Source organism: Limulus polyphemus, unplaced genomic scaffold (genome assembly GCF_000517525.1).
Source record: "Limulus polyphemus unplaced genomic scaffold, Limulus_polyphemus-2.1.2 Scaffold726, whole genome shotgun sequence".
Classification (NCBI taxonomy): Eukaryota; Metazoa; Arthropoda; class Merostomata; order Xiphosura; family Limulidae; genus Limulus; species Limulus polyphemus.
Genome location: NW_013666336.1, coordinates 2,688 through 22,336, shown reverse-complemented (window position 1 = coordinate 22,336; position 19,649 = coordinate 2,688). Strand labels below are relative to the sequence as shown.

Here is a 19,649-nt window from a genome sequence, read left to right as displayed (position 1 = left end):
CATCTACTAGTTTTATTTTTTGAAACGAAATATGATGAGGACTATATAACCTATTTCAAAATGAAGTAGCTGGGTCTGGTAGAAATAAATTGGCTTATTCACATGGATTAAAGAAATTCCTTGCTTAGCTACATGCAGTTGTGTCAGTAATTGTAACCTTGGACAGTTTTTCCACAAGCACAGCTGCAACTTGTTTACAAAAGAGTATTTTTATAGCACATCACAATTATGTCATCAGAATAAAAGCACTGTCTGTCACTACCACATGCAATAACATCTCTAATTGGCTGTGAATGGGGTTTCCATGCGAAGAGCAGGAGTATAAAGGTAAATCAACCTCATTAGTTTTTACAAGAGTGTGTTTATTGAGATAGATTCAGCACTGCAGAAAGACGAGTAAAATCACAACTATTGATTCCAATTAGATCAAACAAACATGCTTAACCAAGAGCACATTATGTATTTTAGTGGGGGTTCAAGGGGTTAGTAAGCATGAATAATGCACAGCTACCTCAAACACAGTAAAAGATGGTACTGAGCTAGCATAGAGTGATCAGAAGCAAAATCAAGCAATTATCAGTTCATCTCTTTTCATACTTCAACCCAGAATATTCAAAAGCAATAAGTGTTGATTTATTTTATGTTACTTTAACGAAACAAAGAAAAATCTTGTGAAAAATATGAATGTCTTTTCTGTTGTAGCTTAGCACAAAGCTACATAATGGGCTATCTGTGCTGTGCCCACCACTGGTATCAAAACCTGGTTTCTAGTGTTACAATTCCTCAGATTTACCACTGTGAAGCTACAAATGGTTAAAAAAAAGTAATTGATTTAAGTGGATTTAAGGTAAAAATACCAAAACTTGAAGATTATGGTGAGTTATGATTCAAAGTATAGTAAAAAAAACCTGTATTTCATCATAATGAAGATAATAAATGATTTGTTTGAATCACATGTATGTCTCTCTCTTCATTATGCACTTAATGCTATTGTTTTATATCTACCTTATAAAAATTGACAAAATAAATATTTAAATTTTTTTTTATAAATTTGCACCCAAGTGAGTGTCTTTAAACTTTTCAAGTGAACAAACTTATTTTTTTAATATAAAATATCATATCATCAAATTGACTATTTTTAAGGTTCTCTGATAAAATCTTAAGATATAACATGTATTCTAGAAATTTCTTGACAAAATTATGCTATTTCCGATTAAAAATGCATTTATTTTTTATATAATGAAGTAAGTCACACTGGGTAACTAGCATGTTATCATCGTAATGTCACAAGATGCAACTTTTTCAACAGGAATTGCTTGTAAAGCTATGTTCTGCATTCTGTTACATAAAGGAAATCACATTTCCAGTTGTAACTTTTTTAACTTAGCAATGAACTGATGATATCCTCATGAAGTTATGATGATGTCACTGAATTACATTAATGTGAGCTACAGTATTTTTGAAAGGATAATGATCATGAGTGCTCTTCTTAGCATCAGCCCAGAATTTTAATACGACGTTAATCTATACAAGATGCTAAAGGAAATAATTATTTATCAGAAAAATGTGGATAAATTGTGGTAATTTATTTACTTAAAATACTTGTTAAACATTGATTGTTTATTCTTATTTATAATCTTGAAGTATTTGCTATGATGAGTTAGGCTAGACACAAGCCCCAGCCTCATAATGAGAAATCTTCTGGTACCATTTTGAGGTTGAAGCCTGGTTTCATCTTTACATTAAGAACACTATTTGAAAGATGTAAACAAATGGTATGTTAAATTTATTTCATTGATTTGTTTCATAACAGCCCATTTTCTTAGTTTATACTTTAGTTTCGGTTTCAGCCTTTAATAGGCCTACATATCAATTGTTTTCGTTCAGTGACCCAAAATTTGGTTTTCTTTGTACTAATAGGTGGTGTCTGAAGTGATAGATGAAGTAAATATGATTAACTTGAGTAATGGAACAGTGTATAATATGCTACGATAAAAAAGCTGATGTATTCTCTCATGTAAGTGACGGGTCATTAAATATCATTATCAACTTTAATAATCAATAATGTGCCCTGCTTGGTGAATATGTTGAAATGTAGAACAGGACTACGAACATTAAGTTTGCCAAAACGACTCTACTTCTCTGTCACAGAAAACATTAAAATCTTTGTCACAAAATGAGATTTAAACAAAAGCAACAACAAAGAGAGGAAGACCAAGTCAAGATGAATTGATGGAAAACACACTTTTGAAAACAAGTATCTGACCATGAAAAATGTGGAAGAAGTTTTGGAGGACCTCTTACATAATGTTTGCATGAAAGCCATTGAGATGAATTCCTCAAGATTAAGAAGATTAGTAACACTGATAACATATTTGTCAGACTGGATCTTCTCACTGAAGCTAAAATACCTTTACTTAAAATACAAAGTATCAGAAAACATGCCTAAGAAAGGAAACGAGACATCTGAAATCTTTGGATTAGCATAAAAAATGCCATCAGATCAGTTAATAGAAACAGTAGTAAGTGATAAAGATCTGTTATTAATGAAACTTTATAGAATGGATGGCAACTGCCTGTTGTAGAGACACAAGTGTAGAGGACTACATTTCAAAAGTCTTCCACCTTTCATCTTCTGGCAGAAGACTTTCGAAACATCATCCTCTACACTTGTGTCTCTACAACAGGCAGTTGCCGTCCATTCTACAAAGTTTCATTATGAATACTCTGCCTAAACAATCTAACAAAGATCTGTTCTTGTTGCATAAAAGAATACTAATACTAATACTCAGAGAAAGTCTAAAACTATATGTCAATATCAAAGATAAATCCTTCAAAAGGCCTTTTACTACTATGTACTGAGAATGCAACAAACCAAGACAACCAATGATTTCTCCTCAAGATTATAAAGAATATCAGATGGGTACATTGAAGGACATTTGCAGAGTACAACATTATATGTCTTTTAATATTTTGATAGTGAGGTTGAGCAAATGATAAATAAACAAAACCCTGTAGGTGCCATAGATGAACCTTCAACATCAGTTCTTGGCTCAGATCAATCAAACTGACAAAAGTAACTTATATGGAGGTATCATTCCATCCACACAATCCTGAACTGAAACACACGTGGAAGCTCTGCTACATACCATCAATAATTAAACTGTTTGTGAAACATGCACTGAAGTATGCCAAATGTCAACTAGTCAAGCTTATCCAAGCTGATCGACATACAACTCTACGATTAACAAGTCACCATTATGGAATATTGGCATAGTCTGTCATTTATACAGGAGGAGTCCAACTCAATGCCAGTTTTACTCACAATTCTGAAGCAAGTTCAAAAATCAACATCATCACTATTGGGAAATGGTAAGAGACCCATTATCACTCTTGATGTGGATATTTATGACTGTGTGGTGAAACTGAAGGACTGTAAGGAAAGTTGGTGTATCAGCAGGGCTCTTCATATGTCTACTTTGAAGTGCCTTGGAAAATATATAGAAGGAAATGGCATGGTTCTAGCCTAGAAAATTGAGGAAATTTATGGATCTGTGGCAGTTAGACAAATATTCAATTTTGGTTTTAGTTCTTGATGGCCTTCAAAAAACATAAATCAATATTATATTCCACAAAAAAAAGTCATTTTTACACTTTTTGCATGTTATTATTCTATGCACTATTTAGTGCATTACTACCATTAATATAAAAAAGTAAGGTTAAGTGACATCGACAGCAAAAAAAGAAGAGTAAGTACTTTATTTTTTGTTTTCCCTGTGTATTTATTATTATAAAAGTCACTAAAATGTAAAAATAGGTATCTCTTTAGGTTAGTTAAAGTCAGATTAGATAAAACAAATAATATAATAAAAGTGTTTCACAAGGCACGCATGTGAGCAGCTCATGGATATGTAATTCAATAGCATAATGTGAGCTCCATGTTCCCTAAAAAGGCACGAGGAGTAGTTAGACATAGTTCAAAGCGCAATAAAACAATAAAATTTAAGTACAAATAGATGTATATTGTTATGAGTTTAAAGATATTTAGGATAAACAAATGTAGTTTCATTTTGCAATTTGAAGTCATTCTAAAAAGAAAGCAGGGGTAACTTTGATTTATTTCAACTGTTTTTGGTGGTTACGAGGTCGGTCAAATTAACCAACCTTATAAAGAGTTGGAGTAGAGAAAATAACAGGTAAAATATATTTTACTGAAAACAAACATTTGAAATGTACTTATGATGTTTTAGAGATTATGCAAACAAAATCTGAGATTTTTGAGATAAAGAAAAGTATTTTTAATCTTGACATGAAAATCACTTTGCTCAAACTAGTAAAAATAAAGAGACTATATATTCATGGACAAATTTTTTTCTTAATTTATTTAAAATACTTCACTAAAAAAATCTGTTTATTTTATGTAAAAAGACTTAATGTGTACTAAAAGTCTGCCAAATTTTGTGAAGATATAGATATTATATTAAAAGTTAATAGTATTAAAACTATTATGACTTTAAAGGAGTACAAAGTGGTCACACGGTTGGTCAATTCTATCGATCCCGTGTAGAGTTAAATAAGGTTACATTCATGTAGTTTTATTAAATAAAGTTACATCTACATGAGTTTGTTTGTCTGATCTCAAATATTTTTCAAACAGACCAAGATTTATCAATCTAACACATAATGCTTACAAGAAAGAGTAGCTTAAACGGTGTGCTTGAACATGATAGAATAGGAAAATTCAAGAGAAGGGCATGAAAACTACCACAAATGTTTTGCAGGTCATGGCTAGTGTAACGATTAAGATTATAAAATTAGTGACACATTTATTACCTTCATCTGTAAAGAATTGTTCCATTCTCTACATAAACGTTCTGCTCTTGTATCTTTCCATGTGATAAAATTGTGAAATGGCTGTCCTGTCTCCCTGAAAATTCATACACATAAACCATGTATTTTTAATATCAATCAATACTGTTTTAGCACTTCTATTTAGTTTTCAAAACTTTTATTTTTAATTCACTAATCAAAATTTCTATCTTATAACCTTTATCATGCTATACAGTCTATGCAACCTAAAAACATAAGATGTGATTAATAGGCCAGATAAGCCAATACAGGAGCTATAGGAAAACAATATTAATCAGAGTGAAGATTTTGAAATCAACATTCTTGACCAAATCAATTAACATGTTCTACACTTGCAACTCTTTCTGGAAGGTTTGAAAACTTCTAGCTCAATATGCAACTCTGAACATGTTTGATATTCATATAAAATCTGTGAGACTAAGATGAGGAATTATGCATGATATATTTAATTTTAATTTGTCAATAGACATACTTTCAGATAAATAGTAGTATATCAGTAGATTTGTTCAGAAGTGTACTCTGAAACTTTTTATAAAGGGTATAAAATGATAAAGTCATTCCTTTGATTTTTTCATTAACATGGTGGTGAAAAGTTATTTAAACTAGAGTAAAACTGAATAAATGGAACCAACCATAACCACAAGTCATAAATTACTTGCTTTACGAGAGTTGTTTGAAAAGTTCATGACCCAACCTAAGAAAAAACAAACTGGAGTTTATGTTTTTTCTAATGAATATTAAGTTTGAACCCTGTTATGAGTAAACATGTAACATACAACTTAATGGGCTCATTTTATGTGTTGCAGATTCCTGAAGGTAAGAAGTGAGCAGTGTTAAATGTCATGGAGAAGATCAAACTTTGTGCCATGAACAAATATTTTGTTAAAAAAAATGACTGCAAGAAATCCACCAGGACATGGAATGAACATTATGAGAGGGTTTTCCAGCGTATTCAAAAGTGTAAAAGTGGTGTGCCAAGTTTGAGCATGGTAGACAATCATGTGAAGATGATCCAAGGTCAGGTCTGCCTTCAATGTCAACCACAACAGTAATTGTACATAAAGTTAATAATTTGGTTATATATATGATAGAAGAATTACCATTAGGAAGTTAGCAGAGGAAGTAGGAATCAGTAAAAGTACTGTAGCAAGCATTTTGAGTGGCATTTAGTGCCAGATGGGTTCCAAAAATGTCACCTGAGCAGAAATGGATCCAAATTGTTGAAAGCCAACACCTACTTCAAAGGTTTCAATATATTCATAACTGTGGACGAAACATGGAGTTCACCACTTTTACCCCAAGAAAAAATATAATGTTTGCAATGGAAATACCCAAGTTCACCCACTCCAAAGAAGTTGAAGTCAAAACACTCTGCTAGGAAGGTCATGCCATCATCTTTTTTTGGGATGCCAAGGGTGTTTTACTAGTTGATTATTTGGAAAGGAGTCAAACCATTACAGGAGATTACTATGCATCCTTAATCAACAATACGCAGCAATAAATCAAAGAGAAGAGGAGTGTTAAAAAAATACCCAGCTCACAAATTGAGTGTTGTTTTGAATGCTATCCATGATGCTGGCTTTGAATTTCTCAGTCACCCCCTTACTCATCAGGTTTAGCTACTGCAAGTGTATAGAATCAGGTCAAGATTATGTTGAAAAATAAATCATAGTTGAACCAGTGACTTTTCTTTATAGGTTGGGTCAAGAAATTTTGGGACATTCCTCCTACTTCTCATGCTATTCACACTTGAAAATAGCAAGCATGTTTGACACCAGAGGATAGGAAGACAAATTTAAAGTGTAATTACATCATACACTGCTGTTCACATATCATGAAGACTTTCAATAATATGTATGATTAATTAATAAAATGATATGTACATTAACAGTACAAGAACTATTTTTATTCTAATGAATAACTTGATTTTATATATCATAAAAGAGGGTCTAACCAGGTGTTATTTCTAGAAATATCTTCCATTTCTATTTCCAGTATTTCTAAAAACATTTATATTTATCAGTGAAAAAAAAAATTTTAGCGTATATTAGTGGTTATTTAAATTTGTGTTTACATCATTTTGTTCAAAGGATCAGTGACAATGTGGCATACAATTTTACAAAAACATATAACCAAAGATAGGTTTTCTGTAACCTACAAAGAAATCTTTCAACCAAACTTCTGTAAACCATCCACACTTCATGCTGTACAAAACCTAAAACTTCAAAATGTTATGTTTAGATGAGTATCTGTTTACTGTAACAAAAACAAACAAGTTAAAACTAATAATAATTTATGTAAAATGTTTACTAAGATATATAGCAAATTCTTCATTTATGTAACTAACAGGAGCATCCTAAGAAAATTTTTTAAATGGTCTACTTGAATATAAACAAAAATAGTATAAACTTTCTACCATGACTATACAGTGGTATTACAAAAAATCACCATGATCTTAAAAGGTGAGAATATTAGAGAATTTGTATCTAGATACCACAGAGAAAATTACTGTTGTAACAGGATTCTATTCGATTATTCAATAAAAATAAAAGTGCAAGGTACATTCCACTTAATAATAACAAAAGTATCATATTTCTCGGATGTTGTTTTATGCAATTTAACAACATTCACAAAATGATAGACCCAATATAATAGTTCTACTCACACATTTTGTTATAAGTATGGCACTTTTCATATCTATTTCTTCATTGAAACAAACTCAATATTCACAGCACAAAACTAACTAGCTGACAGTAACAGACAATTTGACTAAATCCTACAATGATTATTTGTTAACTATGAACAAACTCAATAATCCAATCTAGCCTAACTCATATTTTATATATGCACCAAATTATTTCCTAAACTTTCAAGAAGGTTCTAGTCACTAAAGCCATGCCTATCACCTTCCAGCTAAACAAGAAGCATATAAATTAAAAAATGCAGCCTACAATAATATGGTTAATGAGCCAATGAGAGGGTCTAAAGTACACTGTTAAGCAATAAAGCTAAAAGAAAGCAGACATGAAAAAGTTAGAAGCTGAAGCTGTTAGGATAAATAATTGTAACTGTCTGTTTCAATCTGAAGTCACTCTAGAAAAAAAAGTATTTTTGATTTCACTTCACAACTTTCAATTGTTCATTTAACTGTACATTAATGATTTTACTATTTAATGTTAGGGTAGAGAAAATAAGATAAAGTTTTAAGAAAACAAACAAACTGATATTCATTTAGGAGGTTCTAGAAGTTATGCAAATGAATAATGAAACTGTAAGATGGAAAGAAGTATTTTAATCCTAAACATGAAAATCAACTTTCACAAAGACTAACTCAGTAAAGGCTTCAACTTTTACTAAGACTAACTCAGTAAAGGTTTAATAAATTCACAGACAAATCTTTGGTAAAAATACTTTATTAAAAAGTTTGATTTCTTGTGTACACCAGATTCGTAATGTTTATCAAAAGCTTGCTGTACTTAGTACATTCATAGTTATAGTATGTATAGTTTAACTGTTATACGGTATTCACAAAGTTAGTTAAATTGACCAACCTGTATGCATAGGGTTAATAAATAGTTTAATATTAAAGAAGTAGCCTAAAACTGCTAATTATATATATATATATTACTCCATACCTTGAATTACATTAACACAAGCAATTTAATTTTTGTTGCACACTAAACACACATATTTCTTCACTTTGAGTACTGTGCAACTCTGCAACATTCTATTTTCCAGCTATTTTTCATGTTCAGTGTAATTTCAAATATTCATATCTCACCTGTCCCAATTTGTGAATGTTCCTCTCTGTGTACTTATTCCAATACAAGCAACCTGCTTAGCTTTTATACCAGCATCTAACAATGGAAAAAGTTTATTAGATACATTACATAATTCTGAATAGTAAGATTTAGCAAAATATCCTTAAAATTACCAAGATCACATAATTACATCATCATAAAGTTTAAAAATCAAATAAGCTACAGTAACAAAAAATTATACTGATAATTTACCATAATTTCAATTTTAGGCATTAACCTTAAAATTTCATTTACAATTTCGACAACAACTGTTTAGTATGGCATTAAAAGTTGATTTTTCAAATTGTTAAATAAAGTTTCATTAACCACTTTAAAGTTTAAAAATTGATCCCATAAATTCAAACACATTACATACATATAAAACAAATAGAGTTCAAAAGCTCCAGAAATCTGTTTTCACTCCTGAAGAATAGTCAGCTATTTGAAAGAGAAAGTTTCTGGATCTTTTAAACTCTTCTTGATATTTTCTTGTGATCCTTTGTGCTAATGTTTTCATAACAGTTTTGTATAAAACAGACATTAAACAAAAAATTGATCAAAAACAGTTACTCAAAGAAACAGAAATAACTGGTTTAGAAGGAAATCTTTCACCAAAAACCATAATCAAAATTTTACTTCTTGTTAGCGTAACTTTTTGTATAAAATGTTTTTGCATTAGCATTTGTATTGAAGAGGGATTTAACAACTTTTAACATACAGAAGATTCATCAACTGTGACTGATGAAATTAGTAAAGTTTCAATACCAGTCAAACCAAAAACTAACTTAACATTAACTATAAAAATTAATGTACAAAAAAGGAAAAACTTAAAATTAATTAGAATCAAAGTATGTTAGCTTCAGCTTTACATATCACAAAACATTTGATATTAACATTTTTGATTAAAGCTACCCATGTTGTAATTTCTGTTGAACTAATATGCTCTATGCAAAATATTTAAGAAGCCAATGCCCTACAATAAAAAAGTATACTTATGATACTAGCATACACTTTCCTTACCATAAGTACATACTAGAAGTGTTGTTTAAAATTAGTGTAAACCTTAATATAATGTTTCAATGTACTCATTCATCTAACAAGACTAGTGTTTTACTAGCATCCATGTTAAACACTGGAGAAAATGTGCATCTGCTAAACCAAACATTCTAGCTAAGAAATATGTAATCAATGATTTCACAGATACAATAAAACCTCCTACACACAAACCTCTCTGAAAGGAATCATTGTGACGTGTTCTAAAAGAAAGTTGAAAACTGTTTACACAAGTTGTCTTGAACACAGAAAAAGAAATAACTGAAAAGTAGTGTTAAAACAGCAACGTTCTTTTCTTATTAGTTACCACTATAAACTGTTTTCTCTGACCCTGCAGAATCTGAACAGAAAGTTTTAATTCTTCACCTTACACCACATCAAATAGTTTTAGAAAAATAAATATTTTAAATAGAATGAGCCATGCTTAAAAAAAAAAAAATGCAGGTTTACAGCTTGATAACAGAATAACATCCTAGTTAACAAACAGGATGATATTATGAATTGACAAGAAACAAAAAACATACTTCTTTGGCACTATTTTATAAACCTTTACTTTCTGTGTATATACGTCTTAATTTTATCACATCAAGCTCTTAATATCTGCAAAGCAAAAAGTTGGTTGAGTATTTTAAATTGCATAATTACTACTTTATATATTTGTTTACCCTTACCACTTGACAACTCCATTTGTATACATTATCTATTATATAACAAAGTATAACAAGCACCCTTACAATGAACTTATACAATAAATACTATTTCACCCTTAAATAATCAGTTTGTTCTAGTATGTTAGAGATAAATGCAAAGAATCTTTTTTCTAAACACACCTTAGACAGACAAAAGAATGTAATGAAAATTCTTTAGGCTTAAGATTAGTTAAAACATACTTTTAATCCCATTTCTCACCACCTGAACGAAAGTATTCCACAACATATCTGGATTTAGTTCTACCCACCCATGATGAGGAAAGATGAGCTCCATCTGCAAAATGAAATTCTTTTGTGTGAAAATAACTATATATAAAAGTTTTATAATAAAATTTGCATTAATTACACTTAATGCATGATGTTTATACCATTTTAGTTCTACAACAATTGAAAATATTCAAAACATCTTAAGCACAAGTTGCACAACTAACTGAAAGGATTTGTGTACTTGTACAACATTTTCTATAGTGTCACATGAATGTAATCATCTACTGGGTACATATATGAAATGTAGTGTAATTACATTACACATACTGTCATATTACTTACATGTATAAAGATTAGAATGCATTGTTTCATCGGTAGGGTAAACTTAACATTAACAATAATGTCGACCACAATTTAAAATATTCAAAGTTAAACTTTGCACATGGATAACTCAGGTTTCAAACATACCATATTGGCCATGGGAAAGTAAAAAAAATTGAGTGTCATAACATCCTTTTTTTAGGTCAGCAAAATTAATACTATAACTGAATAACTGAGCAGCCTGCAGGTGGATTAATTGCAAGAATCAGTGATGACCTTGAGCAAACATATGGCATGCAAGAATAGACAGATGCTATTCAGACATTCAGGAATGCAAAAGGCTAGAGAATGGTGAAGAAGCCTGTGGTCAGCCACGATTATAAGGCGACTATGAATTTTACAGCCTAAATATTAATAAAAAACATTGCCTTAAAATTGGGCCAATATAGTAAATTGTCTTCAAGAATGTAACCTGTATTAATATTTCAACAAAAGTTGTTACATTCCTTAAAAAAATGTAAATGCCTAAGGATTAAATAAACCTTCAAACATAACAGTTCCACATCTACAAGTAGTCTTGTTACTTCGTACATTTATCAAAGAGAAACACCATCCCACTTCAGAAAAAAAAAATTTAATGCCAATATTTGATATGGTCTTCATCAGAGTACAATGTCATTAAAAAATGGAACAAAACAGATACAAAATCAAACTTATTTGTGTAAGTGACATTCAAAAGCATTGCATACTTTATCTAATACAAGATAATTGTCAAACAGTGTTAACACTTAAAAATGTATGCAAAATTAAGCTCTGTTGTTTGAAAACTGGTATTATTAGTAATACATGTAGAATAAGTAATACCATGAAATCTAGTAACTTATATTTTACAAGTGTCAGGGTTATGAACTTAACAAAATGTGGGGGTGGATGCAATAATAAATAGCACAAAAATACTAACTTTCACACAATTTATTTATAACATAACATATTACTACAGTAATTTACTATTACCTCACCAAAAGATTATGTATATACTTAAAAGATGGTATACCACTGTGCAATGGTCAGCGTGACTTTCTAATAAGAGGTAGCAACCCAAGTAGTAGCAGTAGGAGTGCTTTCTATTACCCACTTTCAACACCCAACTCTTAATGTCCTTCCACACTGTTTAATGTGTTTAATTGACTGTCATTGACTGCACGGGTCAAAGTATGGAGTGGGAATAACTCAAGAAATGGCTCTTCATACCACCCTTATGGTAGCTGTTTGAGTAGAAACTTCATTTTAGTTTATGTATTACTGCAGTAGTGGTGGCCATTTTTTTTTTCATTGCATTCCTCAATACAGCATCTAGTGCACTCTCTGAAATACACCTCCCCCCACATTGTGTGTATATTATGTTATACAAAATTGAAGTTTTTTTTGGTGTAAGGATGTGGCACCATCCATGAATGTTGTTAACATTAACTTACGTCAAAGATAATAAATGCTCAATAACAGAGGATGGAGGAAATTGTGACCCCCCCTCATTAACATGCCCTTTTTCCAAAGTATCATCCCAAAAAGTTTGGTTGGGATAGGCCCATTGACCTAGAAGTAGTTAAATAACAGACACACAGATTTATGTGCTTCATATATGTATATATTAAGAGTGATGTATGAAGACCAAGACTATATTAAAAGTCACTAGTTGATTTTCTCCTCAATATGGTCATGTGGGCTGCTACACATATGGGTGTCTCTTGGGAAAGTCACAAGTGGACTAAGTTCTTGCATGCTTTGCCCAATTTTTTTTTGATGATCAATTTCAAAAACAAATATTTTTATTGTCTAGCCTATATCAGATCAAAGGTCAAGATTACATAAGAACAACAATATTAATAAATTAATGGCTTCTGTTTGTCTAGCATAAGTCAGATCATGGTTCAAGTTACATCAGCAGATATATTTCTTCACTCCATGAAAACACTATTAATAACACACTGAAAATCTGCTCATGGAATGAAGTAAAGCATAAACTTGAACTGATGTTGTAGATTAAGAATACTGACAAGGTATTCAGCAGCAATGAATGCACAATTGAGAGGTTGATCTAGAATCTGGACAATAGATCTAGGCAAAGATCACCAAATTCTACCTTTGAGTTGAGCCTCTTAGCTCGAGCACAAGCCAAATATTCTCTTACCTACTCCCAATATGCAACTATCACTCGCATTCTGTAAATTAACGGCAAATCAAAATGTCAAAACATATGAAAAGCATATGGTATTTCCTTCACAAGTCTCTAATCACAATTTCTATACCACATTACTTTCTTCCTTGCCAAAATTCAGTGAGAATATAGTGATAACACTGTGTGCATGTATTGTGATTAGCAAAAAAATCAAAATTAAACTGTCTATATTCAACTAGTATGCTTCCCAAGTGATGGTCATGCAATGACCATGTCTTTAGTTGGATTGCAGGGTTTTACTTTTTTCTGGGGAAAACCCTGTAATCACTCCTGAATACCACAGCCTCACTTAATACTGTTATAATTTATCTTCTCTTGGAATGCCTTTAAAAGCTTAATTTGTTTTACCTATACAAAGATAGTACATTACTCATACTGGTAATTAGGAAAAATAATTTCCACAATCTCTTCAATAACAAGATAATCAAAGATGTCACTTTTACATGATAGTGAGAATTCAAATATTACAAACCTATAAATCAAATTCAGAATGTTTATAATTTATAGTATTACTAAATTTATGGTGCCATTGCACTTTGCAATATTGTATAAATGTAATTAAATATACTTAAGAATGACCAGTGGTCTTTCTTTGTTTACCTTTTTCTACAGAAGAAGGTGATTAAAGAAATGTTTTGCTTCTTCCACTGACTCTGAACTAATTTAAGAACATTTCTTTTTGATGTACCTCATGTTGTTACATTCAAGCATGCATAAACTGAGGCTTAGTCTTAGAAATAATAAACACAAGACTGAAAAAATAAGGAAATGGTATGTTTTTTTTCAAAGGTCATATCAGAAATTTTAACCCCAAATCTAGTGACAACTTCACAAAATGGATTTTTAGAAAATAAGCAACAGCTCAACCTACTTTACTGTTTGATTAAGAAATTAAGATTTACAACAAATGATTGAATATGATTTGATGGAATCAAAGGGTTTAGAGATGAAAGCTGATAAGAGTATCTAACATCAGTATTTACCATTAGCCGTAATGTTTGGTTCTCAACATTAATTTTGTAAAACAAAGGCAGTAACTATATGTCAGCTCTTTTTAGAATATTCAATTTGTTGACGTAAGTACACTAGACCTGGTCCATTAATTCAATTAGTCAATTACCTATGAGTATAAAATAAAATAATCAGTTAATCAAAATTACATTTAAATCAATTAATATCAAAAATAATCAACAAATGGAAATTAATGTTTTTGATTATTACCATTTTCAATTATGCAAGAAACTGAAATATTTCCATTATGATTTCTAATTATTTTTAATGAACTCAAGTTTGTTCAGCTTGATCAATTAGTATCAGAACTCATGAAAATAATAAAATAATCAAAATTAGTTTCTGACAAATCTGATTATTACTGTTTTTCATTATTCCAACTATCCAAGTGTCATGTAAGAATAACTGACATTTGAATGTAACCAACTAATGAGCCAGGCAATTAATCAATTAGCAAATTCCACTAATTATTTAGCTCTGGACAACACTGTTGCATATTTTAAGTTGTATAATTTTACCTGCAAAATTAAAAGCAATTATATATATATACTTAAATCGAATTTGGTTCTTGGTAGCACAAAAAATCTTCCAATATAAACTTTGGAAGGCCTCAATTAAGTTCTTCGTACGATGATCAATCAGGTTCTTACTTTTAAAAAAGTAGAACTACTAAACTTGTGGCAAAAGTTAGATCTTAACAATTATAAAACCTCTCACAAAATCCATGGATTGAAAAAAAGGATGAAATATTCAGTTATACACATGCTACATACAACTAATAAATATGTCAGTTTAAAAACTACAGTAGAAACAACAAGTCTGATATGTGAGAAAAACTAATCTGAGTAATTCATTAGAAACACAAGTTAAGGAAATTCATGTAAATATATTATAAACTACTGAAACAAAAAACTACTAGCTACAAAAAAATACATTTTGATGTCTCAAATTTTTTCATAAAATTACAAACATGGATCAATAGATATCTATCATTAAAATTATTTAATAAACGTTATAGTGTAACATAAAGCAAAAATTACTTTTATTTTGTTACAGCTTTTACAGTAACAAAGATTTGTTTCATAAGAGGTATGCTAAAACTTTTGTACTTGAGAATGATCGCACTAGTGATCAAGACATTGTACCTGTTCTAAAAACAAATCTTACTTCTGTAAAAAAATTACTTATATTTAAAAGCTTTTCTCACTAAGCAAAATGAAAATATTTGGTCTCTAATAGAACTAGAACAAACATTGATGCAACCCTTTTAATTTGTTCTTAAATCATTTACATGTATATTCACCTACCCTGCCTTGTGCTTCTCCTTTAATATTAGCTTGTTTATCATAGATGTGACAACGAACATTTGTTGTTCCAACATCAACTGCAATAATATATTTCTGACCATTCAACAAATCACCACTCATTTTGCTACTTTTGTTTCTACAATTATCTTTAAAAACATGGCAGTTAGTGGACAGAAGCTCTGGATAACACCAAAAGATCTGCAAAACCAGAAAGCAAAATTATTCAAAACTACATTACTCAAAAAGTGTAAACAAGTAACAAACTATATATTTCTGTGTATGGGTTTATTAGCATTGTAAACTTTTACAATGTATAAAGAAAATTGTAAGAAATTCTCCATAACTATGACACTGAAATACTTATAAAACTCCCAAAACATTCTTCAAAAAAAGTCTGAAAATTCTGTAGTTTATAATTGGTATTTTCAATCTGAATGACACTTCAAGCAAAACATGTGATAAACAGCCAGATTTAAAACCCAAAAGATCAAGCATAGCTATCCTTAATTCAAATCTGCTGATCAGAGGGAAGGCAACAAGTCAGCAGTACACTGAGCATTTGCCACTTGTGTGACTGCTCATGTATGTAAATAGGATTAACTGTCATAATTATAATGCTCCACAGCTGAAAAAGTAAAGCATGTTAAGCACTTTGGCTCAAACCTTGGACATTCTGATCCATTCTTGTTTAAATACCAGTACTAATTAAACTTATTGATAGTAGAACTATAAACAATAGTTAAATAATTGTACACAATTTCATGAAAATACATATATTTTATAATGAAACACCAAAGTTTTTGTAAGTATTTTAACACTTACCACAATACATGCAATTAAACAACACAATTCAACACTCCTATTGCACAGCTTATGTTGATATCAACATAAACAAGCTCATATGGCACACAGTCTGTAAAGACTACTGTACAACCAATAGACTGATTCTGTATACCTTCAAAAAATCTTTATTTTCATTTGATTTTAAATAACTAATAATTTATGGCCTACAAATATATTTTGAAATAATTGTTAATTCAGGGTCTGTACAAACACAAATTGAAAACATTCCTGGAGTTGTCCAGGACTGAAATAATAAATTTCCAGGAACATCCAAGTGAATAATTATAAACAAAAAATGACTTTACTTGCAGAATCTATTAAGTGCATTAATTCTTACATAGTACAAGATGCAAACATGAGCATTATATCTAAATTAAATGGCATCAGATGATTTCCCAATCGCTTCTAGTCAATGCATTTTTTCTCATAAAGCTGTCAATTCCCATTGTTTGTTGGAGTTGTTTAAATAAAGCAATGTGCTTGGATCCTTTTATGTGGTTTTTAAATGCAGTTTTGCCCATGTTTGATATGTCGAATGTTTTCTTGCACACGTTGCAACCACCACTGTATTTGACTGTGCCATCACATACAAGCCAATTGCATATTCTGGTTTATCAAGTCATAAGGCATTAAATGTGCATTTCCTGCCAGACATAGCTTTAATTTGCTTTACATGTTTGATCAAGCATTAAACATGATAAATCAATGCTTTAAGTTTCAACAAGCCCACGAACTGCCATTTGTGAAATTGCATTGCAAACAAATTAATTATTAATGAGAATAACATAGACAGTGTTTGATTCAGTAACATTTCTCACAGCCTATGGATTATATGTAAGGGTCTAAGTTACAACAATTATAGTACACCCGTCTGTTAGCAACCATGTAAATGTTTTTTTAAATATCAATTCCTTCGATTTATATGAACACACCAAAAAAATGTTTTTTTAAATATTAAATTAATTCCAGGAGTTTTCAGCAGCCTTTGTATATTTCTAGCAATTCCAGGAGGTGTACAGATTTTTGAATATTCAATGATGTAACAATATCTTTCTCACTTACAATCCACTAAAAGAATATTAATGCATATAAAACACCACAATCATATGGATAACAGTAGACAACATAAAATTTATGTAAATTCATCCTTAATCATTTCACCACAAATTAGATATTCTCAAAGATACATTTCTATAATTGCAATTAAGTAAGTTATTAATGAAAAACAAAACATCTATAATTTTTCTTCATTGTTTTTATAGTTCTAATATAACCTTAATTACAAAAGCTACAATTCTTTCCTTCAGAACAGAACATACATTACTTAGAAAAATTTTTTTTAAAGAATTATTCAAATATCTCTAAATTAAGTTGTCACCTTAATAAAATAATTTTATCATCATAGAAAACATGTCAGCTTTTTTTATTTACTATTTGTTTTAATTGTGTATTAACAAATGAAATATCTTTGTACATTTGGACCATGAGTCTGGAAAAGGTACTATTTTCTCTTTACATTTACTAATCTTTCTAACCAAATGTTTTTTTGTTTTTTTTATCAAAAACATTATTTTTAGCAATTTCCAAACCTTGTAATATAACATTTTCCTGATAGTGACACTGAGCTAAAAACTGAATGTAATCAATTAATGAGGCTGTCAATTAATTGATTTGCTAATACAGTAATAGTAATAGCACTAATTGGTTAGCTCTAGTACCAAGAGTATGAACCTGCAATTCCTTTTTAAAACTCACCAGTCTCAAAATAGTCTAAAACTATCTCACATAAACACTATTGGAGCTGGTATTATTGCAGCCAAAAGCAGGAGAAAGTTCAGGTCGTTTCAGCCTCAAGACCTCTAATCATTTACTTTAGTTTAAAGTTCACTGGATAAGACTGATTACCCTCAAGAAGCAGCTACTGGAACCAGCTACTACTACCAGATGGTTTGAATGTTATCTCTCCCCCAAATCAAGATCTGACGAAAATTGTCATTTAAATTTTAAGCCTTTGGGCCTAGTCAAGACCAATGACTCGTATACTAAAACAAAGTCTAAACTGAGTACTACAGTAGAGTCTAACATTAATATTAACAGTAACATTGTAAGTTGTAACATTTAAAATTCACTAACGATGACATTAACATTGAAATGTGATTGACATAATATCCTAATCATCTTAATGATAATATTAATAACTTGTTCAGTAGTTATTATCTGATCACTTAAGTTTTAATTGTATTGTATTAAGCCATGTATCCACCTATAAATTTCAAATTACAAAGACTTAAAACTTGAAAATAAAACTGGAAGTGGAATGTCTCAGTTGTCTGGTCGTGCCATGGATGATATTAATAAAGACTGACACCGACGGAAATGTTACTGTTAATGAAAACTAGTACTTAAACACTTTAATATAAGAAAAATATATTGTACTTTTCTATAACTTAGTGCCTTGTATAAATAAGTTAAGAAGAATATACTAATTATTAAAGAATAAATCTCTACCTACTCTAAGTACTCATCACGAATAGCACCCCTCTACGAGTTCTTTCCTCGACTTTTGAAACGAACATCCACTTATTGACGTAAAATCATCGCCCTCTATCGTATAAATCAAGTTTTAATATACACAGCATGAAACGAACGTGTGTGGAAAATTAAAATTAAATAAAGTAATTTAAAAGCATTTGCAACATAGAAAAAACATTTGCTCGCAAAACATTACAAGTGATTATATTATTTATCATAATAAGGCCAAGGATAATAAAAAGGAAATTACTATTAACTAAAATTAGCGAATTTTTTTTTATATACGAATGAAATATCTTGTGAAATATTATTATAGTACTACATATTGACAAAATCTGTGGAAATCGGAGTGGAAGTTATTCGTTAACTTTGCTATGAGTAGTATAATATAGTCAGTTTCTCAGGAAATTTTCCACAAAAAAGCTGAAAAATTCACGTTCTCGGAGGTTAAGAAATGATTGTGCGGAGGTTCAATAATCAGTATTTAGAGGTTTTGCTGTTAAATCTTAGACAAGCAGACAGATTAATAAGTATTTATTTTTAGCATAATTAATCAATTTTTAGGTATGTCGTAGCTGAAAGAGCTACTAATTTCATCTTTCACAACTAGTTTAGAATCACACACGTAAGCAGGGGGGGGGGTTTGGCTGAATCCCCTATTTTTGTGATGTAACAAAAATATTCTTGTATAGTTACAGGGCAGCTGCTTATGGCAGTTGATGTTTTCTGCATAGTCTATATTCGTCTGATGAAACATTAA

The 19,649-nt window shown here is 30.3% G+C and overlaps 1 protein-coding gene across 1 annotated transcript in view; it reads right to left on the bottom strand.

Moving 5' to 3' along the window:
* LOC106460191 (putative glycerol kinase 5) overlaps nucleotides 1-18,951 on the bottom strand; it is a 64,961-nt gene extending 46,010 nt beyond the window's left edge. Inside the window, exons 1-5 of the mRNA XM_013919878.2 lie at nucleotides 18,870-18,951; nucleotides 15,515-15,712; nucleotides 10,613-10,706; nucleotides 8,651-8,726; nucleotides 4,834-4,927 (exon numbers count right to left, since the gene is read on the bottom strand). Coding sequence (XP_013775332.1) covers nucleotides 4,834-4,927; nucleotides 8,651-8,726; nucleotides 10,613-10,706; nucleotides 15,515-15,634 — 384 coding nt within the window. The 5' untranslated portion in view covers nucleotides 15,635-15,712; nucleotides 18,870-18,951. The remainder of the gene's footprint in view (nucleotides 1-4,833; nucleotides 4,928-8,650; nucleotides 8,727-10,612; nucleotides 10,707-15,514; nucleotides 15,713-18,869) is intronic.
* Nucleotides 18,952-19,649: the final 698 nt, after the last annotated feature.